General features: G+C 51.7%; 10 protein-coding genes across 10 annotated transcripts; 5 read left to right on the top strand and 5 right to left on the bottom strand.

The window, feature by feature from the left end:
• Window positions 1-28: 28 nt before the first annotated feature.
• Window positions 29-1796, bottom strand: IAR55_001457 (uncharacterized protein; the record flags this gene model as incomplete). Its single annotated transcript, XM_066944584.1, has 7 exons — window positions 29-385; window positions 488-606; window positions 692-768; window positions 900-991; window positions 1213-1325; window positions 1550-1575; window positions 1660-1796. 7 exons carry the CDS (start codon window positions 1794-1796, stop codon window positions 29-31), a joined length of 921 nt encoding a protein of 306 aa, XP_066804507.1.
• Window positions 1797-2539: 743 nt separating this feature from the next.
• Window positions 2540-8170, bottom strand: IAR55_001456 (uncharacterized protein; the record flags this gene model as incomplete). The annotated part of the gene is made up of 4 exons (XM_066944583.1): window positions 2540-3475; window positions 3537-5720; window positions 5776-7878; window positions 8012-8170. The coding sequence occupies 4 exons, from the start codon at window positions 8168-8170 to the stop codon at window positions 2540-2542; spliced, it is 5382 nt and encodes a 1793-aa protein (XP_066804506.1).
• A 721-nt stretch (window positions 8171-8891) lies between these two features.
• On the top strand, window positions 8892-9447 carry IAR55_001455 (uncharacterized protein; the record flags this gene model as incomplete). The annotated part of the gene is made up of 3 exons (XM_066944582.1): window positions 8892-8930; window positions 9064-9205; window positions 9344-9447. 3 exons carry the CDS (start codon window positions 8892-8894, stop codon window positions 9445-9447), a joined length of 285 nt encoding a protein of 94 aa, XP_066804505.1.
• Window positions 9448-9753: 306 nt separating this feature from the next.
• Window positions 9754-10621, top strand: IAR55_001454 (uncharacterized protein; the record flags this gene model as incomplete). Its single annotated transcript, XM_066944581.1, has 5 exons — window positions 9754-9807; window positions 9874-10171; window positions 10272-10359; window positions 10421-10477; window positions 10540-10621. 5 exons carry the CDS (start codon window positions 9754-9756, stop codon window positions 10619-10621), a joined length of 579 nt encoding a protein of 192 aa, XP_066804504.1.
• A 135-nt stretch (window positions 10622-10756) lies between these two features.
• Window positions 10757-13146, bottom strand: IAR55_001453 (methionine-tRNA ligase; the record flags this gene model as incomplete). Its single annotated transcript, XM_066944580.1, has 8 exons — window positions 10757-11083; window positions 11163-11410; window positions 11490-11704; window positions 11812-12049; window positions 12143-12368; window positions 12484-12570; window positions 12638-12831; window positions 12891-13146. 8 exons carry the CDS (start codon window positions 13144-13146, stop codon window positions 10757-10759), a joined length of 1791 nt encoding a protein of 596 aa, XP_066804503.1.
• A 338-nt stretch (window positions 13147-13484) lies between these two features.
• IAR55_001452 (prohibitin-2) lies at window positions 13485-14778 on the top strand (the record flags this gene model as incomplete). Its single annotated transcript, XM_066944579.1, has 6 exons — window positions 13485-13689; window positions 13760-13842; window positions 13912-14001; window positions 14067-14122; window positions 14187-14671; window positions 14735-14778. 6 exons carry the CDS (start codon window positions 13485-13487, stop codon window positions 14776-14778), a joined length of 963 nt encoding a protein of 320 aa, XP_066804502.1.
• Window positions 14779-15995: 1217 nt separating this feature from the next.
• IAR55_001451 (uncharacterized protein) lies at window positions 15996-16737 on the top strand (the record flags this gene model as incomplete). Its single annotated transcript, XM_066944578.1, has 5 exons — window positions 15996-16069; window positions 16156-16191; window positions 16262-16293; window positions 16350-16398; window positions 16554-16737. 5 exons carry the CDS (start codon window positions 15996-15998, stop codon window positions 16735-16737), a joined length of 375 nt encoding a protein of 124 aa, XP_066804501.1.
• A 996-nt stretch (window positions 16738-17733) lies between these two features.
• On the top strand, window positions 17734-18901 carry IAR55_001450 (uncharacterized protein; the record flags this gene model as incomplete). The annotated part of the gene is made up of 3 exons (XM_066944577.1): window positions 17734-18387; window positions 18462-18661; window positions 18733-18901. 3 exons carry the CDS (start codon window positions 17734-17736, stop codon window positions 18899-18901), a joined length of 1023 nt encoding a protein of 340 aa, XP_066804500.1.
• Window positions 18902-19421: 520 nt separating this feature from the next.
• Window positions 19422-20260, bottom strand: IAR55_001449 (uncharacterized protein; the record flags this gene model as incomplete). Its single annotated transcript, XM_066944576.1, has 3 exons — window positions 19422-19509; window positions 19752-19855; window positions 20120-20260. 3 exons carry the CDS (start codon window positions 20258-20260, stop codon window positions 19422-19424), a joined length of 333 nt encoding a protein of 110 aa, XP_066804499.1.
• A 572-nt stretch (window positions 20261-20832) lies between these two features.
• IAR55_001448 (uncharacterized protein) lies at window positions 20833-23107 on the bottom strand (the record flags this gene model as incomplete). The annotated part of the gene is made up of 10 exons (XM_066944575.1): window positions 20833-20895; window positions 20961-21378; window positions 21437-21450; window positions 21507-21633; window positions 21687-21859; window positions 21922-22296; window positions 22356-22433; window positions 22491-22613; window positions 22730-22846; window positions 22958-23107. 10 exons carry the CDS (start codon window positions 23105-23107, stop codon window positions 20833-20835), a joined length of 1638 nt encoding a protein of 545 aa, XP_066804498.1.
• Window positions 23108-23482: the final 375 nt, after the last annotated feature.

Genomic DNA, 23482 nt, shown 5'->3' with positions numbered 1-23482 from the left:
GTGGATCTTCACCACCTGTCATTCCCTACTACTGTTTAGTCGGTTCACCTTCACCTCTGCTCTTCTCTCCAAACTTCTCCACCCATTTGACCACTCCCTCCCAATCTGCTACTCTTTCCACTGATTCAGGCAACCAGCCTTGCGCGATCTTCTCCTTTCTCAACGCCTCATACTGACCCATCAGACCCTTCTCCTCCTTCTCGAGATACGTCATCTCTTCGAGAGGTTGGAGTTGTTCAGGTTTATGGACGATAGCGTTCCATGGGTACGAGCCGAAGAGAAGGACTTTGGTAGGGTATGGGTGCGGGTGGAGTGAGATGGAGACGTCGTAGGCGTTCTCGGAAGAGTCGTCAATCAGGAAAAGGGACGACGTCGAGTGGATGATCTGTACGAGTGGATCGTTGTTGCAGTCAGAGTGACAAGGAGGACATCGAGTCAAGTGTCAGTTGCTCTCGTCCCATGAAACACCTTGGAGCGCCGCACCCACCTCTGCTTTTGATCGTTTCTTATGTGACACAAACGCCTTTCTCGCAACATGTCCTTCCTTCTCCTCCCGTGTTGGCTCAAGATGAGCGAAAGCGCCTGTGAAGTGGATTTCATCGAAGACTGGAGCGAGACCACTCGATCAGCCGTGTAACTTCGGGATCCTACGGTACAGCTTGACCAGTCGAGTGATCAAAGTGTCGCTCACTATCAGGGAGATATTGCGCTATCCAATCTTCGGTACCTTCCCGTTGATTCTCCGATCGAGCAGTGATGATGATGAGGCTGGATTGTGACCGAAACTGTCAGTGATCCCCTTGACGATAAGATGAACCAGTGGAGCGGCCTTGAATCCAGGATCCTTACACGCTGACTGTAGAATCGAACCCAGACCGAGATAGAAGACTCAAACTCACTTGTAACCCATGTGTTTTAGCTTATGGAGCGCTTCCTTGGCACCTGGTACAGGTGGGGCTCGCATGTACAACCCCTTCCGGTAGAGTAGTTGCTGTGTGGTAAGCGTCAGCGTAGCAAGAGGTCAAGGGGAATGACGAGAGTCAGAATGAGCAAACGCCTCAAGCTGAAACAGAGGCCGCCCCGCCGACTGAAATATAACGCTGTCCACATTCTTGAGAGTTTGAGACCCATCGATCAATCGCACCGCTCTCACCCAGACTTCCTCCCGATAGATACCAATGACCAAGTGCTCAAGAGAACCATCCCACTTACCACCATCCCAACGGTCTCTTCGGGCGTTGTCCAACCCCTATTCTTCCAATACAGATAGTTCTTGAAATCATCCAAGGTCAACGGTGGCTGAGTATTGAATAGCTCGTTGTGCACTGTATGGGAGAGAGATGAGCGTTTGGAATGATGGAGAGGAGGTGCAGTAGGGGAGCGAGGACGAGGAAGAGTGTAGACGTTGTGTCAGTCAGACATGTTCTCGTGACATGTTTTCGTGTATTTATCGCTGAAGAGGGGTTCGAGGTATGGACCACCTAATCGACTATGTGTGTGTGTGAGAGAGAGAGAGAGAGAGAGTGTGTGTGTGTGTGTCATAACATACTATGTACGATTGTCGCATTCGTTTGACTGATCTTCTCCCATCAGCTATCCCCAGATACGGATTTTCCCATGGAGCCCACTATATTGCATGCACATGGACTCGCCACTCACCAAAGCACATCATCCATATCAACAGCTATAGTCCCTTTCCCTCCTCTACCTTTCCCCTCCTTGTCGATAGGAGTACCCATCCCACTAGCCACGATGGTGGCCACTCGGTCCTCTTCTTGTTCTGGAAAGACTGTCATTGGCTGATCGGCTGATCGTGTACACTGCGTGTCTCAGTGGTGGTGGTGGTGGTGGTGAACAGTACGGTTGAGCGTAAAGTGGAGATTCACTATGGTGAAGAACAGAAGATACACGATTCAAATCCAGCCAAAGTTCAGTTTCAACTGACTTGACTTGACTTACTTTATCTACGCGCGAGAACGCTCCAGTCCAGTCCAGTCCGTCGTCCGCCGTCCGTCTGATCCGATATCCGCAACAAGCTAGGCACGAGCGAGAGATATGACTGTTTCAGAGAACTGATTCAAGGGAGAGAAGGAGAGAGAGAGAGACACGGTGAAGAGGACAAGATGCATCCATGCAGCAGTACTTGCACTTGAGGGACAACGTGTATGGAGGCAGGATCGAAGTGTGCATGTATACCAAAGATTCGTCTATGCTCTCCTTTCACCCGTCTGTCCTTGTTCGCCTTTTTTCAAGGCAAAGCGTTCTATCTCAAAACCTTTTGTTTCCAGGAAAGGGTCGTCAAAGTGTCGTTTGGCCGTTTCCGCTCATTTTGCAGCGTATAGACCCGCGTTTCGAACATATGTCGTCCCAACACTCGTGACACAGTCCAAGGTAAGATGTACGCGCCAAGATATGCTCTTGGTAGTGCATAGTGACGAAGCAAGAACTAAGAAATACCCCTGCTCTGTATGTTTGTTTCTTGCCTTCCTGAGCCCTAACTCAATCTCAGCTCCGAAACAGATGCTCCTCGCCTCGCCGCTCACGATCTGTGAGCTGTGCCTCCGTTACCTTGTGAGTTGCCCGTACTGTGTCCGACACCATTCATAGAAGGTAACGACGTCCCATACTCTGCTGTGGCAGGCGAATGACCGAGAGCATATCGTTCGGCCATATCCCTATCGTGAGGATGAGGGAAAGCCCTCTCACTGCTGTACTGCGCATGTACAGGTAATTGTTGATGGTGATATCCGGGTATAGGCTGCTCGTATCTGGTTCCGCTCGAGTACGAGTTTGTGCGATGGGCACCAGGATGAGGGTGAGAGTAGGAATGAGAATGAGGGTGAGGATGGGAATGCGACTGAGCATGTGCATCCCAGGACGATCGATGCCGAGGTGCTGCTGGGTTAGCAGTCGCCGGACGATGGGGATACACTAGGTCCGGGTGACTTGGTTGGGACGCGCCGTTCCACGTTGAGTTGGAAGGTGTGGGAGCGAATGCAGCAGGGGAGGATGAGACACTCGTAGACGATCTGTACCGGTCGAGATCCGGACGATGTTGCTCGTAACGAGAATAGGTCGAAGGCAACACCTGGACTCCATTTTGGGTCGCAGGCACAGGTGGATTTGATCTGGGAGAAGGTCTGATCACTCCATCCATGTCTCTCTCGTCGATCGTACCGTCAGACGCAGCATCCATTGAATCAGAGGCGGGTAGATTGACTTTGACATCGGCAGCTGCCGCTGGAGGATCATCGTTCAAAAGGGCAGAGATGCGCATCCCGCCAGGTCGCGAGATGGGTTTGATAGGACTTTCTGCAATACCGCCGGGCGTTTGTGTTCCGGCTGTAGCGGCTTGAGGTGGACTTGGTGGAAACATGCCGAGTCGTGGTTCGTATCGATCTGGGCCGGACATGAACGAGGGATACGTGTCATAGATGGTCCGAGTAGGCTGAGCAGTAGACTTGAAGGTATCGTTCTGAAGGCGATTGGTCAGCATCGTTACACAAGCATAAATATCAGATGCCAGGATCACATACCAATCCCCCTTGCAGAGCCATGCCGTTCACGTTCTTCTCGTCCTCAGTCGTCATACGCCCAGCACCGGTCACGCTAGTGCCAACCCTCCCTTCGATCAATTCCGACTTGTGTCCTTCGAGGAAATTCCCCACCTGTCGCTCTGACTTTCCCTTCAACTGTGAAGCGATGACCTTGACGTCTATCCCGTGAATAGCGACGAGTTCCTTCACCCTTCTTTTTTCTTCGACGGACCAGTATGAGTTTGTCGCTGATCGTCTCGCAGGCTTGTCCACGCCCGGGGCTGAAGCTGGGTCTCCCAAAGATACAGTAGCTGTCGCAGCGGTGTTCGCATCGTCGGACGTAGCGATGATAGGATCAACGTCAGTGCTGACAGTAGGATCTGCAGGATCATTGACAACTTTTCTCCGTTTACCCGCTCGTTTCACTGGAGGGAGTAATTCAGTCTGAGCGACATCAGGATCAAGTGGTTGATCTTTGACGACTGGAGTTGTGGTCGACGAGTCTGCTGAAGCGGGAACAGCGATCGTAGCGGAAAGTCCGGATGGGACTGCCTGTGCTTGAGCAGTCGCAGCATCGGAGACAGAGCTGATCCTCGGCCTCTTGACAGTTTTTACGGTCATCCGCATCTTCGCCTTTCCGTGGCTGTTGACAATCGAGGACGGATCTTCACTGCCAGCTCTGGATGTCGCTGTCGAATCCATTTGATCATCGTCGTCGTTCCCGCTGTTGACAGCTGCTGTCATCATCAGATTCGCGGCCTTCCTTCTCCTTCCTGGACCTCCTCCTTCACTGGGAGTTCCACTTGCACTTGCACTCGGACGTCCTTTCCTGGCGCTCGTTCCGGGGACAATAGATTCCTCCCTCTCTCCTCGTCCATTCCTGGCTGGTGTGGAGCTCTCGTCTTTAGAAGAGACAGTGGGTTTCTTCTTCTCCAGATCCGCCAACAGTGCAGCAGACTTGCCACCCTTCTTGATTGGGATAGATTTCTTCTTTCCTCCTCCTCGCTTACTCGCTAACATCCCCTTGTAATCCACCTCCTTCTTCGTCCTATAGTAGTAGAGGACGCAATCTGAAGCAGTCTTGTTGGATATGCCGTCCGAAACTCGTCCGAATTGCTTCGGGTAAGCCATGTATCTTCTGACGAACTGAGCTCGTTCTTCTGGGGTCCAGATCGGTTCTGCGTTGCCTGCAAAGTCGTAGAATGCCAAAGGGTCCGTCACCAAATCGTTGTCGTCGTCGTATCGAAGATTTCGCTCCTCGTCCAACAGCATATCAGGGACAACGGCTGCTGTTTTTGACGCTCGGAAATTAGGATCTTTCGCAGCCGTGTCTGCCAACCCTGCAAGGATCATCTCAAACTCGGCTTCGGTCGTTACAGCATCTCCAGCGCCTCTTCGTCGATTGCCTCGGGAGTTAAACAGGTCTTCCGGAATCGGCGTAGTAGGGGCGACAGGTCCGGGAGTGACAACCGGTAACATGGCGCCTGGAACACTGAAAAGGTCGGCGGGAGGCGGTCCCCGTTTCTCCATCAGCGAATCAAGGAAACTGCAATGTTCCCTCCACTCTTCATCGAGCTCCAGATACTCCGCTTTGAGCCGTTCTATCTTCTCTTCGGTCGATGCATGCTCCTTTGAGACAGCTATCGCTACGAGTCTTGCTGTTGAACGTTGCTGTTCTTCCAGCGGTTGAACGATATCCTTCAGCATCAATTCCCGCTCTTCATCATCCAAAGCCAGGATACGGCTCGAATCTTCTGGCGCTGTGGCAACATTCCAAGCCAGGATCGAATTTCCATGGAACACGATTTGCTGTGATTGAGTGGATTTGATGGCGGCGATGAGTCTCGCTTCTTTAGGATCCTCGAATAACGGCGAGTCCCGTCCGTCGATGTCTGCAGTCTTGGGACCGGCTTCGGTCTCGACGTCTGTGGAATCGGCAGTGGGCATAGGATCTTTCCCGGCAAATTTGTCACCGAAGGGCGAAGCTAAGGATGCGTTGGTTGGAGGAAGGTGTACGGCGCGCCGTTCGGCAATGGTGACTCTTCGAGGGGGGAGAGGAGGGCTGGATGGAGAGCTCAGAGCGCCATTAGCGGCTAGAGAGGATTTATTACGCGTCACAGGTGGATCGGGTTTCCCTTGAGAGACCGGCGCGGACGAAGCAGGGCTCGATACTGAGTCTTGCTGCTACGGCAAACGTCAGCATCGATGAGTATGCGGGCTCTACCTTGTACGAGCTCACCTCGTGCACTATCTCTACGTACACCGACGTGGCGCCACTGTGCAGAGCTGGTGTAACAGCAGAATCAGGAGGCGAGGTCGGCGCCATAGGTGTTGGCGGTGAATGCTCGCGTTGTTGGTCTGTTTGGAGCTCAGATGACTGCACAGATGAGGGAGCGGCACGGCTTGGAGATAGTGCTGGGAGATCTGACACTTCGTTGGCAGACGGGACCGATGCAAAGTCCGTCTGTTGTACCGGCGATACGATAGACACTCTCAATGCAGATTTGTGATTTTCTGGAACCAGAGCGTTCTCTTTCAGAATAAGTGGGTTTGAAAGTTGTTCGCCGTCAATAGCCGTCGGAACTACACGATCGTCGTCCGTTCCAGCAACATCCTCAGCGCCTGCTGCCTCACTGACTACATCATGCTCGGCTTGCTTCGGCGGGCTGGCCATGTGTACGTCTTCTACAGCTGGAACCGTCTCCGAGTCTGCTTTCGGACCCAAGGTTGGAGAAGGTGGAGGTAGCGCCGGGGTCACCGGCCTATCGGTAACGCCCTCCATATCTATCGAGTCCTCTTGTGCTGACTGCTCGGCAACGTCAGGCTCGGCACCAGAGTCTGAGACGGGTGGTGGTAGCGCGGGAGTGTCCGGACGGGAAAGCACCACTGGTGGTTCGAGCAGTGTACCGGTCGTCGAATTTTCCACCGGGAAGGGCGCCGATTCGACGGGAGTGTCTTCAGACGTGACGACGGGGGGAGGGACTGGGGGTGTCGGTGGTCTGTCAAGCAGTTCGGTATTTTGATCCATATCGGCCTGTCCCTCGTGACCCAGTCTCAGGGCCTCTTGCTCAGCATGTGATGCTTCGCGACTCTGCTCGGGGCTCTCACGTGCGGGTTCCGGCCGGGCAGGAGACCTCGAGGAATGAGTATGCTCCTCCGACGATGGACCTCTCCGTCTAGTCGGGTTGGACATGCTTCTCCTCCGTCCTCTTGCGCCAGAGCCGCCCCAACTCTCCTCCGAATTCCGTTTTCCAGTCCATTGAGGGGGAGGAGAAGGGCTTCCTGCCCTGCGTCTATCCCGCTCCCTTTTTCTTTCCCATTCTCTATCCCTTTCCCAGCGATCTCTATCCCTATCTCTTGGTTGTTGCCAGGAGCGGCGGTCCCGATCTTCCGGCTTGTACGACCACGACAAGGATGGTTGTCGAGCCGATTGGACCGGTGAAACTACTTCTCCCTCCTCCAGATCAGCATCCGCATCAGCCTGTGAGTCCGCCTTGACGTCGGGCAAGGCAATGCTAGAAGCGGGTACACTTGAAGATCCCTCGTAATCTCTTGTCCGTCGAGTCTCGACTGGACTTGATGACCCTCGCATTGATCTTGGAGCTCGAGGGACGGCCGAAGTCTCCGGTGGAGTTGATGGCCTTCTGACGTTTTGCGATGACGCAAAAGCGATAGAAGAAGGTCCGGGCCCTCCTGCTGAGCTTGTCGGACGGTCGAACGTCCGCGAAGCCTCGCGAGCCTGGAAAGGACTTCGCTCTCTCTCATCTCGCGCCGGTGTGTTGTACTGAGGTATCGAACGAGGTCCCGATGGTATCCTCGGTGTCGAATAAGCAGGCGGGGTAGCAGCAGCTAGAGCTCGAGGTCCTCTTGGAGCCGATGGTGGTGAACGAGGTGGTAATGATCTGTCCGTGTGAAAACGTGGAGGTGGCACCTGTGAAGAAGAGCTCGGTCGAGGAGGGACGCTCCTAGGAAGATCGTCACGAAATCTCTCCCTGTCTCTTTCTCTATCGCGATCTCTGTCGTCTCGACGATCTGTCCACCGTCTATCGTCTCTGCCCCATCCACCGTCTCTTTCGGGTCCTCTATCTCTGGTTGGTGCGGAAGAGAACCCAGACGCTCTTCTGGAAGGTGGTAGATCCCCTGATCTCCCGGGATCTACACTTGGCCTGTCGCGCACGTCAAAACATCTGTCTCTATCTCTGTCGTAGCCTCTTCGAGGAGGAGACGGCGAATGAGATCTCGGTCGTGATCCTGATCCAGCGGCTGGATGAGGTCGGAATGTTTGACGAGGCGGAGGTCGGTTCTGCCAAGGTGGAATGGCATATGGTCGTGGAGCTGACGGCTGCTCGGGACAAGAATCGCAAGAACGGTAAAGAGGCACGATTTGATTACGTATAAGCGTAAGCGTCGTCGAGGGGATAGGTGTTGGGAGCGAATATCAGCTGGATACCAAATGGTGTAAAATGGTCACTGACCTCTCCTGATCTACTATGTCCATTCGTCCTCTCTTCGCGGTCCCTTGTCGACGATGAGGAGTCATCCCCGGGTGCGTCCCATCTCGACGGACCAGCCCTTGCAGGAGGACCAGGGGTGGAGGAAGGGGGTTTGGCAGGCGAGTAAGAAGACGACGACATGTGGGAAGGGGGATATCGGAAGGGACGTCACGGGCCAGCTGAAGAGATGTTATTGTTTATTCTATTGACAAAGGATGGGTCTGGTGAGATGTGATGGAAGAAGGTGCCTTCTTATTGGCCTGTTTGCTATGAGGCGTCTAGAGCATTGCGGGTCGGCCCTCGATGAGCGAGGCTGCGGACCGTGTTGTCGATGGGCGTACTAAACGATTGGATTCGAGAATGAGACACATGAAAAGATGGACGAAAGAGAGTCGATGCAGCGAGAGATAGAGTAGCGTACGAGTGTCTGCTCTGCGTGCGTTTTGCGAAGCGAAGAAAACGTCGAATTAGAACCAGGTCTAATGCATCAAACAGAGTTTGTATTGTTCCCTGAAGGTCCGATCAAGAGCAATACAGAACCGTGCTTCCTGGTCCACGCAAGAGGGGATCAAAAGTGCCACAGGCATGTTACGCAACCGGTGTTTAAACGGGCCACGGGCATTCCTCCTGATCCAGTCCGTTCTGTTTACTGGGCCACGTGCAAGGGGATGGGATTCATGAGCCCGACGTCATACAAAACCCATCCGCTCGTCGCCCACCTTCTGACTGCTACATTGATATAAAGATAGAGAGAGGTTCATGGATCAGTCGCCACTGGACTGCTCAATCACCTTCCTCCCGGATATCCGCACATCCACACCCTAGTCGTCCATCTGATACATCCAACATCTATACTCACACAATGGCAAACCTCATCGAGGGACTTCTTAACGTTATCCAAGTCAGTCTCCCTGTCGCGTCCCTTCCTTCTCAGGCCTCTTCCCCGCTCAACACCCTACCTCTCGTAAAATCACGAGTATCCTTTGGATTCATGGTCAAATGCTGACGTGGGACCTTGACAACACTACTTCTAGGGGATCTTCCAGAGCATCTTCGCTGTTCTTCAATCTTTCTTCAACGTCATCTACTCGCTGGTCCACGGCGTCATCTCGCTCGTTTGGAATGTGTTGGAGAGCATCGCCAGTTTCGTTGGTGCATCGGTTCATTTCGTCATCTGTGAGTGTTGCGTCTTCGTTTGCACATTCCGTGCACTTTGCTCGTCTCGTCGGTCCGGGGTCACCGGGGTGGCAGTATGGGGAAAGGTGGAATGCCCGAATGTGTTCTTAGAGCAGAGCTGACCCAAGAGATGTTCAGCCAACATCATCGTGTTGGGACTCATCGCACTCGCTTTCGTACTCTACAACGACCGTAACAAGCGGGGAACGGTCGGGAACGATATCAAGAAGAAGGTGAACTGAGCAGGCGAGCAGAGTGGTAGAGTAGGTATGATGGAGGGAAGAGGATGAAGCCGAAGTCCCAGGCTCCGCGTCAGAACCCGAACAGCAATTGTGCCCAACGGTGAAGGTGTAGCAAAGATATCAGTATGTAGCAAGAGATATGTGATGCATCTGAACCGCCAAGATAACGAGACTGATAGAGGTGAATAACGCGGGGTGATTGCGGAGACCCCATGATCAAGACCAGTTACCGCTCCCTCTTCGTTTGTTGACACGAATGAAAGTCTCTTCTTCCCCCTTTCCTCGCCTTGGCTCCCGGGAGGAATCATGGTCCTCTTGTTCTCCACTGCAGCGTGGCTTCTTCGAAATGTCCAATACGTCGTACGTCCTCATGACGCTTCTCGTTTCCCTCGTTTCCCGCCAAGTAGGTACTGATGGATATGACAGATAGCAGCGCTGTTTGCCCTATCTACCCTCATTTTCTCCCTCGCCGCATACCGCATAATACGATGGATCCTCCCTTCTTTCTCTCTGGATCCATTCGCAAAATCCCCCTCCATTGACAGAGGGAAGAATCCGAGACAAAAACCTACAACGACGGTGTCTTCGAGGAGGAAGAGAGGGGACATCAAGCCTTGCTTGAAGGAGAAAAGGGTGATGACTCGGTCAAATGCTAGACGGTCAAAGGGAAAATTCGTCTGGTGGAACGGGATATGTACTACTCTTCTGTCTACTTTGAGTACAGGTATGTCCTTCCACCTCACGGACATCCAGAACTTGGACATAAAGCTCGGGAGAAGGGTGTCTGGGTGAAACGAAAGCTGAATCGACGAGGGGTTCATCAGAACTCATACTCTGTTCGATCTCGTCTGCGTTTCTCTGCGCAATCTCCCTGACCTCGAGAGGATGCGAGAGTCTCAGAGATACTGGATTGTGCGTGCTTTCTCCTCCATGTTGTTACCCAGCTACCTAGCTCACACGTTCCGCTGGAAAGAATCGAATGGTTGCCTTGGAAAGAGGGTTTGAGATGTTATAAAACTAGATGGGACTGGTAGGTCGACGTGTCGGTCGTTGCTCGCCATGCTCAAAGCTGACTGGCGAGATGTGTCTCAGGGTCCCGGACATACTTGGAGAACTGATATGGACAGTATTGCAAGGTCACGAGTATGGTAATGTACCACTAAAAAGCATGTAGCAAAGTACGCCACGCACAGGATGAATTTGACACACGCACAGGATGAAATCAACCCACGCACAGGATCGTAAGATATCCTTTAGCCTCGGCAATATACGAGATATCCATGGCGTACGCTCACATACTGCCGTGTGTCTACATCAAACTATCATGCCCTTTCTCTGGTAGCGGGAACAGATGTCCTTTCCCCTTCCATCGACTTGCTCCCCCTTGTAATCGTCTAACGATCTCTTCCGTTTGCAGGGAATTCCCCTCCTGTACATCCCCGCTTGACCAGACCGCATCTCCCCAGCTTCGTTCCGTCTCAGGCACACCTAATCTATCTAACGCTTCAGCCGCTTTGGAGGGTATGATGGGTTGCATTAATATGCTGGCCAGGCGCAGAGAGTGATATGCGTACGTGATGGCTTTCGTACCATCGACACTGGACCAAGGCGCCAGATCTGTGAACAGCTTATTGGTCTTTTCACACGTCAAGTTCATATAGTCAGCGCCTTGTAAAACAGACACACAGCGGACAGCCTGGCGTGAAATCACTCACAGCCATGATCACCTCCATCACTACACCACAAGCATGATTGACCATATACCCCTCCATCTTGCTTTCGAAATCATCCCTCAGCCCGCCCAACAATCTATCCAGCTCGACATCCCGATCCTCTGGAGAAGCAGGATCAAACTCTCTTGTTGCTTTCTTGAGCATTTTCGGTCCCGATATACGAGAAAGCAAATTGCCCACTTGGTCAGCCAGCAGACGATAATGAACCTCGACCTGTTCAGGTGCGTAATCTTGTAGACGAGTCACACTCCGTCAGCCTGACTTCATGATCGCAACACGTGGACACGGAGTTGGGCCAAGATCACTCACCGGCATCATCGGTCAAGCTTCCACCGACTCGCATAAGATACCATCTGACCCCATCCACACTCCAATTACGCATCGCTTCGATCGGATCTACCACGTTTCCTTTCGATTTCGACATCTTCGATTTGCCCATTGTCCAATGTGCGTGTGCGATCACTCGATTCGGTGGCTCCAGACCCGCTGAAACAAGTAATGCCGGCCAATGAAGAGCGTGGAATCTGGGAGCCATTATATGGGGTCAGTCTTGCGATCTGTTCCGCCTCGAGCATGTATCTCTCGCATGCGTCACTAAAATCGCCGAGGTAGAGATGCTGCCAAGACTCACTTGATAATATCTTTCCCGACGACATGAACGTCCACTGGCCACCCTTCTTGGCTCTCAGGATACCCAGTCACCGTGATATAGTTGATCAACGCATCTACCCAGACATATATCGTTTGTTCCTCGTCGCCGGGAACAGTGATCCCCCACTTCACTCTGGATTTGGGTCTCGAGACGGAAAGGTCTTCGAGGGATTGCGCTTGCCGTATAAGCTCTATTCTGACGGTATTGGGGTGGGCAGCTGCAAAGTGGGCAAGACAGCCTAGCTGGTGAGTACATGTTGACGCCTAGACGGAGAGGTGCACAGAGCTAAAACCCGAAACAGGCTACTCACATTCGGGTTTACTCAACCATTCTGCCAGGAATCCTCTGTATTTCGACAATTTGAACTTCCAGTTCTCCTCCTCTTCCCATATGACTTCATTTCCGGTCTCTATCGCTATCATCTTTCCGTCTTCTCTTTCTGTCACCTGCGTGGCTGCATAGAACGACTCGTCGGAGATGGAGTACCAGCCTGAGTGTGTGCCCTTGTATATGTCCCCTGAAGCTACGAGTTTTTCCTGCCGATACAAAGAGCGTCAGCTTTTGTACCATCTAGAATCGTCAGAGTGGATCATGTGGTTGTAAGCCTTTTGTGAGATCCTCGATGACCTGATTTAAGAATGAGTCACTCGCCCAAAAACGTTTGACTGCTCTCTCATGTCTAGGCTCAGTCGTCCGTATGAAATCTGTATTTGAAGCGTTTGCCAACACCGCCAGATCCTAAATCAGGAGCATCACGCCCCTATCAGTGATACTACTAGCAGACCAGACTATGCAGCTGACTCACTCTGAACCTCTGACTGACATCATCGCAGAACGTCTTCTCGTCCACCCCTTTCGCCTTTGCAGCTTGCTGGATCTTCATACCGTGTTCATCCGTTCCTGTTGCGAAGATGACCTTCCGTGAAGGATGTCTTAGTCGTGAAAATCTTGCGAAGACGTCGGTGAGGAGGAGGGAGTGCAAGTGCCCTATGTGGGGGGCTATGAGAGGGTTACTTGTCAGTCAAGACAACTAGCGATGCTCACGGTTACAAATTTACCTGCATTGACGTAAAAGATCGGAGTGGTGACGTAGAAAGGTTTGGCGGTAGCTGCATCGAAAGAAGGCGTGTAAAGGGATGAGAGTCTGGACGATGACGCGATAGGTGATGCTGAGAAAGTGTCCTCGACCGACGAGGTGCCATATGTGGAATGTCGATAATGGGCAGGTCGGGCTGGCCTTAGCGATGGGAGGGATCCTGGTCGAGCTCGACTGCAAGATAGCACCAAGCGAGGTATTTGAGTTTGAGACCTCATCTCAGTGTCTCCCACAGTAGACGATGATGCCGCTCGGGGGACCAGTGCATGGAACAAAGAGCTGTATCGTTGTTGTCGATGATGGTGTTGTCAAGCAGTGATCCAAGTTGGTGGACATTTCGAAACATGTCGGTGGAGGGAAGGGAGAAACTGAATCACGTGATTATGATGGACCCAACTTTGCCGGAAGGTGACGAGTCCGCTCAAACTACTCTCACTACTCTTCTACGATCTCGATCCTGCAATCTGATAATACGATTCTTCCTTGCTTCTTTTACTTGTCACTCTTGCCTTCCTCTATCATCAACCCCTTTCAGCCTTCCCACAGACAATCGAAGATGAACAGATCGGGTGGAGAAGCTTTCGCGAAGCTCGCTCAACAGCTCAATCGGGCTCGATTGCAAGCGAGCGGCGGTGGCGGCGGTGGTCGTGGTGGACCCGGCGGTCAGATGCCAGGAGGTGCCAAAGGGTTCTTGGCCGGTGGCGGAGCTATTGGCGCCTTGTTGGCTGGTGGTATCGTCCTGAACTACAGTCTTTTCAACGGTCAGTTGGGTCACCCTATTTCTCCGGCCTGATTTGGATTAACAACTGACTGAGAGTCATACTCGTATAGTCGATGGTGGTCATCGAGCAATCAAGTACTCCAGGATAAATGGTGTCAAGCCAGACATCTATCCTGAAGGGACTCACTTGGTCGTGAGTACGCTCCTTGGGTCTCCAATGAGTGTCAGAAGCTGGTGTCAGAAGCTAATGACCCGATCCCAGCTTCCCTGGTTGGAAAGCCCGGTCATTTACGATGTTCGAGCCAAACCTAGGAACATCGCTTCATTGACTGGTACCAAGGACTTGCAAATGGTGTGTGCTGAATCGGCAGTCCGATGGGGATTCATCGACGAATACTAACATATCCGGATCTATAGGTGAACATCACTTGTCGTGTCTTGTCGCGACCTTCGGTCAATGATCTGCCTACTATGTGAGTAGTCGGCTGGATCTGTACATAAGTGTTGATCGAAAGCTGACCATGTCACCTCGTACAGTTACCGTGAACTCGGCACCGACTACGATGAGCGAGTGCTCCCTTCTATCGTGAACGAGGTCTTGAAGTCCGTGGTAGCTCAATTCAACGCTTCTCAACTCATCACTCAGCGAGAGATGGTCTCCCGATTGGTCCGTGAGAACCTCACTCGGCGAGCTCGACGGTTCAATCTCATCTTGGACGATGTGTCCATCACTCACGTCGCCTTCTCCCCCGAATTCACACACGCCGTCGAAGCCAAACAAGTCGCTCAACAGATCGCTCAACGTGCCGCCTTCTTGGTCGACCAGGCGATTCAGGAGAAGCAAAGCATCATCGTCAGGGCTCAGGGTGAGGCCAGAAGTGCAGAGTTGATCGGAGAGGCCGTCAGGACCAACAAGGGTTTCTTGCAATTGAGAAGACTTGAAGCGGCTAGAGATATCGCGGGTACTCTGGCCCAGAGTGGTAACAGGGTTATGTTGGACGCTAGGAGCTTGTTGTTGAATGGTAAGTCCGGCTCGACCGGTCTCGTGGTTGTTGCGAGAGGATCCGGCTGATGTGGATACTCAGTGGCCGACGATGAGGTTCTCTCTTCGTCAGCAGACAAGAAGTAAAGCAGGGGCTTATGGTAGTCATGACACGATTTGGCTAGTTGAGACGGAACATGCAGCAACATCTCACATGCATGCCGATTTGTCCATTGGCGCTTCTTTATGAAAAGGAAAAAAACTCAAGTGTGAACCATGTCAGGCGGAAAGATTTGTCCGTCTCCCTGGCACACAAAACATTCCACGATCTATACGTCTTTCTACACGTCCTTTTGATCGACAACGCCACCAGATATCCCAAGAAAGAACAGTTCAGGATGTTCCGTTTCTTGCACGGACCGCGCTCATCACGAACGTGCGTGGGGGCGATGAAGACGTTCAGAAACGATGATGGGTGCTGCACAGTCGATTTGAGCCTCAAGTTGCTCGATCCGAGACAGCGCAATGGGGTCGGTTCCCTGTTTGTAGGCTTTTGTTCGTATTTGTATATTATAGAGCGCAACCACAACAACAACAGCAACAACAACAGTCTGATGCCTAAATTCGACCCAGCTGTAAGCATAGGGTGAGCATCATCATCTCCTGTCAGCCGCCCGGACCACTTGCGACGAAACGCACCACATTACGCATATCGTTCTCCTCAACCCGCCGATTCTCGCTACTATCGTCAACCTCATCGGAATCATACAACCTCTATATGTTGAGCCCGGACAACCACCTCTCACACTCCTGGGAATGTTATCATATCCCATCAGCCTTTGTTGACACTTTCTGTTTCCCACAGACCGTGGGAAGGAGGTCAACAGATCGGAGTCACCGTTTCGTATCTCCAAGCATCACGTCTCCAACGGCCACTCAAGATCCATCCACTGCTAGAATGTCTTACTTGGGATCCTAGTGAGTCTGCCCACCTTTCTCCGCTAGGTGACGAACGGGTCTCTCGCCCTCTTTTCGCCTCGTCCTTCCATGTCGCGATGACCGATCTAACGTCATCGTCCTCATCAGAACCATATGGAGTGAGTGGACTGCTGCTTCGAGGCTGTTTGGGGTTGACCAAGAGATAGAAATACATATCGTGGAACGTGGTAGAGTTTCCGACGACAGCCTGCATATATGTTGATTACGATGATGCACCGACAGGTGAGTCCGCCGTATACCGTATACAAACGATGATACAAACCCAGATCTCATCGCTGACCATGTGTTTCAGAGTGGGTCAGGTGTTGTACCTCGTCGGTAAACCAGAAGCTGATTCCAGGCCACCGACACCGTGGTGATGAAGAATGATCAAAGAGCGATTTCAACCTGCCACATCTCCCAAAGTTGAAGAACTGCACCTTCTGCACGCTACGACAGGGTGAGTGACCATCTCGTCCGACCTCATGCCCAGCTCCAGGCCCAAGCCCGTCAAAGTGCGACTGGTATCTTGACGCCAAGCGGTAGATGGTCAATACGAATAGCCAATCGACTAGGGGTGAAGTGAGTGTGATGAGTCGTTTTCGGTCACACTTCATCTTTGTTGACAAAAGCCCTGCACATACTCAATCAGCATCACCGATGTCCTCACAGGTATATTTGATTGTGAGCCAGATTTCACAGTCTTGGAAGCGACGCTCACCTTCCTTCTTGCCCCAAAGTCTTCGCCAGTCCATTGTACGTCGATGAGCTAGGGAAGATGCATCCCAGGTGGGTCCCCACGGTATTCTCCGGCGACTTGTTTGATCCCATCATTGATGGCTACAACTTCAAACATACAGAGCAGTCCGGGTGATGTGCGTATTCGCAGCAGCGAGTAGTCAGTTGATCGGACACCGCCACTGACTTTGACTTGGAGATGCCAGGGAACAACAATATTTCGAGAAAAGGGCTCAAGGGTTCCACGATGCTTTCAAGGGATTTCGCAAATCGGATGCCTTGTTGGGTATGACCTACTTCGATGGGATCAAGTATGATCCGGATCTGGTCATGCGTCAGGTGAACTACGTAGCTACCAACGTGATGGTGTTGAGTCTGGCGAAATGTTAGTGTGGATGATGTGAGATATGGCGAAATCGTTGTTTGCAATGGCATGGGTGGATGATGTAGACATGATGACATCAAGGCGACATTGGACGTATTGGACGGTTTCACTGTTGAGTATGGCAAGGACACTGATATAGCGACCACCTCTGCGGAGTACTCGCGCCACTGTACATTGTGATCTGATCGACGAGCGTGATAGTGATCCTCCTAATTGCCGCCAGGAAATCATCTCTCGCCACCTTTGGGGGGTCGTCTCGCACGCCGAAGTCAAGCAGAGAAGAGCAGCAGCGGTTCCAGCAAAGCCAAACTATCCTGGACGACGGCGTCCCCCTTCCTGATATGCATGATGCAGATCTTCTCCCCATCGCGCATCTCAGCTCGCAGCTCGTGATATTCATTGCTCATGAATCCCACTCGGAGACTTTCATCACTCGGACCAGACTGTTGTGCCACATTCAGCACGCCATATCGAGTCATCATGAAACTCTATCATACATTGATGGCTGAAACACAACCACTAGCAGCGGTTATTGGACATGACATAGCGTGCTTTGCTCCCTCGGGTTCGATGATGCCATAACAGGCATGGTGCAGTAGGCCATTTGAGTCGGAGGCTTGCTTACGGTTTTTGGTGTACAGTATACAGTACTGTGCTCGTACTGTACTGTACTGTACAGGGTACGGAAGTTAGCGCTTCGATGGTGATCGTCTGTGAGGGGTAACTTAACTTGAACAATTGCAAGATCATTATTGCAAGGCATTGCGACATTGTTCGTAATCCATGTATTGTGCGATGTTGACTTGGTGATAGCGCTGTGCTTCAACAAGTATATAAAGCACAGAAAACTGGGGTTTCGTTCATGGTCAACTCAAGTTTCTGACCACGCAAGGCTATCATCGAACACGCCGCTCCACGAATCGCCATCGAGATAGACGGTACGAGTCCCGTCCCCCTGAACCATTGTGGCTCGAACCCCACTGGTCACCCAATCAGCCGCCATGTCCGTCGCTGTGAGCGCGAATCATCCGGATTCAGATATCATCCCGTCCATCCTCTACGCGCCCACCACGAGCTTCACGACTCGCGGTCGGACCCATTCACGTACGTTCGAATACTTTGATCAGAAGAAGAAGGACAAGGAATTGAAATCATCGTCGTCGTCGTCGTCGTCGTCGTCGTCGAAAGAAACGCTCGATCAAAGATCGCCTCTACCTGACCGATCAACTTCTTCTCGGAGAACTTCTCGAGGATCCATCGATATCGACAACACCAACTACGCTGGTCATACCAAACAGACTATTGACGCGAATCAGGTTTCCTCTCATCATTCTCTACCGTCCACCACAGACGAGATCTCGACCGATCCAATCTTATTCTTACCGCCTCTTCTCTCTCCTCTTCCTCACGACCACAACCATAACCACAATCATGCTCATGATCAAGATCACGATCACGACCATGACGAAAGAGCTGGAGCCGGAGCAAGACAATTGGTCCAAGGTCTGATCGATGCGTTGAAAGGGTTCGAGACGAGATTGCCGAATATTGATCCGGCGAGTTTGGCCTTGCATCAAGCTTTGCATCATTTCAGACCTCTCGGGTCTGACTACGCTTCGACTGGATACGACGAGGCCTTCAACTGGCAAGAACTGGTGAGAGATCGTCCCGTTTCAAAGAACACAAACAAACAAACGACCTTTGTGCTGATCCATCGTCTACCCTTCAGTCCCTCCCAAAAACCGTCCAGAGAGAATGGTACTGCGTCGTCTTCCGGTCCCGACGCAAGCCCGAATCGTCCAGCTTGTCTTTGTACAAGGCGGACAGAGAAGCACACGAAGAAGCGGTCCAGAACGGCGGTCTCGTCATGTACTGGTACGGTGTTCCCGACAGTACAGGTCTCAACTTGGCAACTTGTATATGGCAAAGGTGAGTTGAGTGAAGTGAGCATCGGTCCCGCGACACGAGATACTGACACGTTCGTTTTCACCTGGTCGTAGCCGTCGTCATGCGATCAATGCGATTTCTGGACCTAAACATAGGTCAGCGATGAAGCAGACTGAGGGCGCTTATGAGACGTATGCTCTCGAGAGGTGGGTTCTCAGCAAAGAGACTGGAAAGAAGGGATTGGATCTGAGGAGATGGACAGGTGGGGAGGTTGGTTGGTGATCAAGTGGCTTTTCTCGGATGGCAGTGCTTGGTCCTGTAGAGGCAGGTGTAGTTGTATATAAGGGACAATTGTCAACGATAAGAGACAAGAAGAGGGCAATGATTGTATTTAGCACTGCATATAGGTTGGACAGCATGGATTGATCGTTGCATGTCGATGAAGGATTGGGGTCGTCATCGTCGATTCTGCTCGTTCGACATCCAGTCAGAACATTGGCCGAGGCAAATTCCCGGCTCACCCGTCGTTCCCTGCATATCAGCAGCTTCATTACATTACTCCGTGAGATCAATACTCGACTAAGTAGCTGATAGTATCACTGGCCACATCGCAACACGCTCGACCCAATCCAGGAAAGCATACCTCAGCTCATTGCATATATGCCACAATGCACGGCTTCCATGGTTCATTTTCTGCATCAACTTCAATTCGCGTTCCTTTACTTCACTTCGTATCGCACATATGCTATGACTGACCACTGATCAATCGATACGAGTACTGTAGATGCCACCCGATACCCGATTAAGAGGACTTGGTCTCTTGACCGGTCTGCTTAACGTCGGTGGCCGCCTTCTCGACGTTACCGCCAACGGATCCGGAGTCGGTGAACCTGGGAGATGGCGGGAAGAGACGATCAGCATGAGTCGGACTTGGGACAAGAGACATCATGCCAAGTTGTCAATTAATAGTGAGAGGATAGTGGACAAGCGATCATCCAATGTCAAAAGAGAGAGAGATGATGATCGACGGAGGACATTGGACTCTACTCGAAGGGTTTCATTGTGGGCAGAATGAGGGTAGGCAGGCGAAGGCGAGAAGAGCAACACACGCGGAAGAAGCAGTCGCACTCACTCTTTACCGATAGCACCCTTGGAAGAAAAAGGTCCGCCGACGGCCTCACCGACCTGACCGATGTTACCGTCACCCTGGAACTGTTTACCGACAGCCCCGTCGCTCTGTAGGTCGGAAGCGCGAACATCAGCGTAGGTCCTGGTCACGATTGTGATTGATCGTCCAGCGGGTCACGAGGAGAGTTCTCCAATAATCAGGATATAATCTCGTGATCGTCGACGTGTCACGCAATGACCCCGGGATAAATTCCCTCCCTTTGAGAGTCGGGCCGGACATCGACACCGACACCGACATGTCATGTGAATGAAGGGAGAAACCTCCTGCTCCACACAATCAAGAGGAGAGAGAGAGAAGGACATCTGACTCACCTTGAAAGCCTGACCGACCTTCTCGAGGACACCACCAGTCTCCTGCTTTGTCTGCTTATCAGCGAAAGATCGACGAGCGCCGAGGCTCAACGCGACGGTGGATCGCTTAGCGACGAGGGGACGGAGGGCGATGAAAGACATTTCGATTGTGTATGTGTGGGTGTTGGTGGATGGATGTGAATGTGAATGTGAGTGTGAGTGTGAGTGTGAGTGTGAGTGTGAGTGTGAGTGTGAATGTGAATGTGAGAAAAAGAAAGAACGGAAGAGGAGTGTATACGTCTTTGCTGCCTTTAATACCCCCTGCCCCGGACCCACCAAAGCACCCGGTCAGTCACTCGATAACCCCCTTCACCATGGGGTCACTCACCCACCCACCGCAAATCACACCATGACGATCGCCACACTGACGTCAGTATTTCTTCCTAATCTTCCGATCAATCCCAGAGAAAATCTCACATCTCACATTTCGCTGGAATCGGATCAGATCAAATCTCGTTGGCTAATTATTGACGCGTAGAGTGAAAAGTGTAGTTTGGTAAGTGTAGTTTGGTAAGATGCATTCAAAGTCACAATAATGTTCGTCATGTATATCATTCTAGTTCACATGAGAGATGGGCTCATGTCAGACGATGCCACGTCTAAACATCGCTCCCACGGGGGTCCATCTAATCCATCGTCTTCCCTTGCAACCATCTCAATGTCCATCTATACGTCTAGACCTCTTGCTTGCGCAGAGTGAAAGAGACCAAGGGGTTCATAGGTTGCACAATCATGGTCTGAGCAGGCGATGGTTCGCATCAGCTTCGTCCGGACGCACACGTATGAGCAATACTGCACTCACCCTGTAATTTGTCTTGGGGAACTCTGGAACTTCGAGCTTCATCGTATAGTTCCTCACGATGTATGTGATGATAGTAGATAGCTGGGTATAAGCAAACTGCTCGCCGACACACCTGTGTCGACCCGCACCGAAAGGCTGGTAAGGGGACTCGGTCCCCTTGCTGACCGCGCCGAAACCATAGTCGACCTGCTCGCTCTTGCTGTACTGCTCGACAGCAGCAGCGGCCACACCTGCTTCGTCCAGCCATCGGGTAGGAGTGAAAACCTTGGAGTCCTGCCAGATAAGAGGGTCCATCTGAGAGACACCGGGTGCAGCCATGATGTAGTGACCCTTGGGGATAACGTAGCTGGCTTGCTCGGATGGAGCGGAAAGACTGGGAGGAACAGGGATATCGGACATGACTTTTCGGTAGATCGAGCTGCAATAGACTGCGTTAGCGGTCGAATGCTCAATGAGATGGATCACAGCTGGCTCACTGGATTGGGGCGTGCTGGAGACATGTAGTTGTCAGTGCTGATCGACTGAATCCCGAGAAGAACAGCTCACCATTCTCAAAGTCTCCCTGATCGTAGCATCCAACAGCTTGCACTCCTTGATATCCTCATAAGTGAGATCTCTGAAAGTTCCATCGGGGTTTCCGAACTTGGTCCTCTGCTCTTGATACAGAGACTCGCTACGAAGTTCGTGTCAGAGGGGCTCACGACACGCTAGAGTACTTCAACTTACTAGAGCTCTGGCGAATCAGCGAGATGGAGAAGAGCCCAGGACGAAGTAGCAGAAGAAGTGTGTTGACCGGCCATGAGAAGAGCGATCATGATGTGGGAAATATCACGGTCGGTGAGAGGGACGCCGTTCCTGTACTTGCAGCCTTGGAGAGAAGCGATCATGTCGTGTTCGTGCTGATTAAACGCAATCTCAGCGCATGTTACCCAAGCGCCGGAACTGAAGTAACATCACTCACATCGGTCTCGCCCTTCCTCCTGTTCTCTATGATTTTCATGTAGAAATCGCTCATGGCCTTTTGCGCAACGTCTCGTCGCTTGTAACTGGGCAAGGGCAAGTTGGGAAACATGAAGTTGAGGGGAGTGAAACCACCATCGAGATCCTCGAACAGTTTGGCGAAACTTCCATTGAGCGATTCACGCACTTCTTTCCCTTGAAGAGTTCGAGAGGCAGTGAGGATGATGAGTTCGGCCATTGCGTGGAGGAGGTCGACCTTCTTGCTGCTAGGGCGAGAGGGGTTGATACCGAGGGTGTTGGCGAAGTACTCCTGGCATTCATCTCTGATCAAGGGAGGGTATGATTGGAGGGCCTCGGTGGTGAGACCCGATTTGATCTGAACGACGAAAAGACCTTAGCGCAAAACCTTCCTTGGCTTGACCTAGACACACTTACAAACTTCTTTTGCTGCATCAACATCTCATTGGGACAGTCGTAAACGACACCTTTACCGAACACAGGAGTGGTAAGATGCTTCCATCACACCTCGGTCAATACATCATCCGCAGCTATGAGATGTTTCATACTCACAGTGTACGCATCTTCAGCCGAGACCTGAGAGGTCTTGCCACCCAAGGAGAGGTTGTTTCCTTTTGGTCCAAGAGCGACGGTTACTCGTCGCCCCATGAGGATAAAAGTGAACAGATCGCCATACTGGAGAAGATAGATCTCGCAGTCAGCAAGTAGATCAAGGCAGAAATGATGTTCAGAGTGGTGTAGGGCTCAGCCTGCGAGGCAAAGCGCGTGAAGTAGAGAATCGCTGAACGTACCTTCTCACGACACTCGAAGAAGAACTTGTAGGGATCTTCACCGTAATAAGCTGCTGAACCGAACCACGGGATGTAATGGAAGACCACCGGTGGCAGGTTCTTATTTCGCGGCAGGGCCTGGAAGAGGATGTTTCGTCAACGACAGAACAGCGAAAAGAGCTGATCTTGTTCGAGCGCGTAGCAACGCTCAGACCCCTCTGTGGTCTGAAGAAAGAAGAAGGCGCTCACAACTTGTCTGAAGACATTGAGACCGATGATCAAAGTTGGCAGACCGATGACCCATAGCACAACTCTGATAGGTGCGGGGAGGACCGAGTACCATTGCGGTACAGGGATCTGTTGTTGCAACAGATCGAGTTGTGTGAGGATTTCAGACATGGTCGCGTTTCGTCGTGACGAAGTGACGGCCCCTGTTATCAAGAACCAAGCCTATATAGGTATATCGCCAGCAAATGAGCGTAGTGGTGATTTGACAGAAAGATGGGATGGGATGCGACGAACCAGAACTGAAAAGATCAAAGCCGAAAGAAAACAAAGAGATCAAAATGACAATAAGAGTAACGTGATTCGCTTGGAAAGGGCCGGCGAGAGAAGGTGGAAGGTGGTTCGACCAGAGAGGGATTGGGGTTGTTATTAAAAAAGGTGGTGATGATGGTACGATGAAATCACTCACACTCTCACCTTTTTCCATATACGACATTTCCCTGATACCAAAACCCCACCAAAGCACCAAAGCATCAAAGCACAACACTA

This window comes from Kwoniella newhampshirensis, chromosome 3, assembly GCF_039105145.1.
Source record: "Kwoniella newhampshirensis strain CBS 13917 chromosome 3, whole genome shotgun sequence".
Classification (NCBI taxonomy): domain Eukaryota; kingdom Fungi; phylum Basidiomycota; class Tremellomycetes; order Tremellales; family Cryptococcaceae; genus Kwoniella; species Kwoniella newhampshirensis.
The sequence above is the reverse complement of the archived record's forward strand: the minus strand, read 5'-3'. Positions and strand labels throughout refer to the sequence as shown.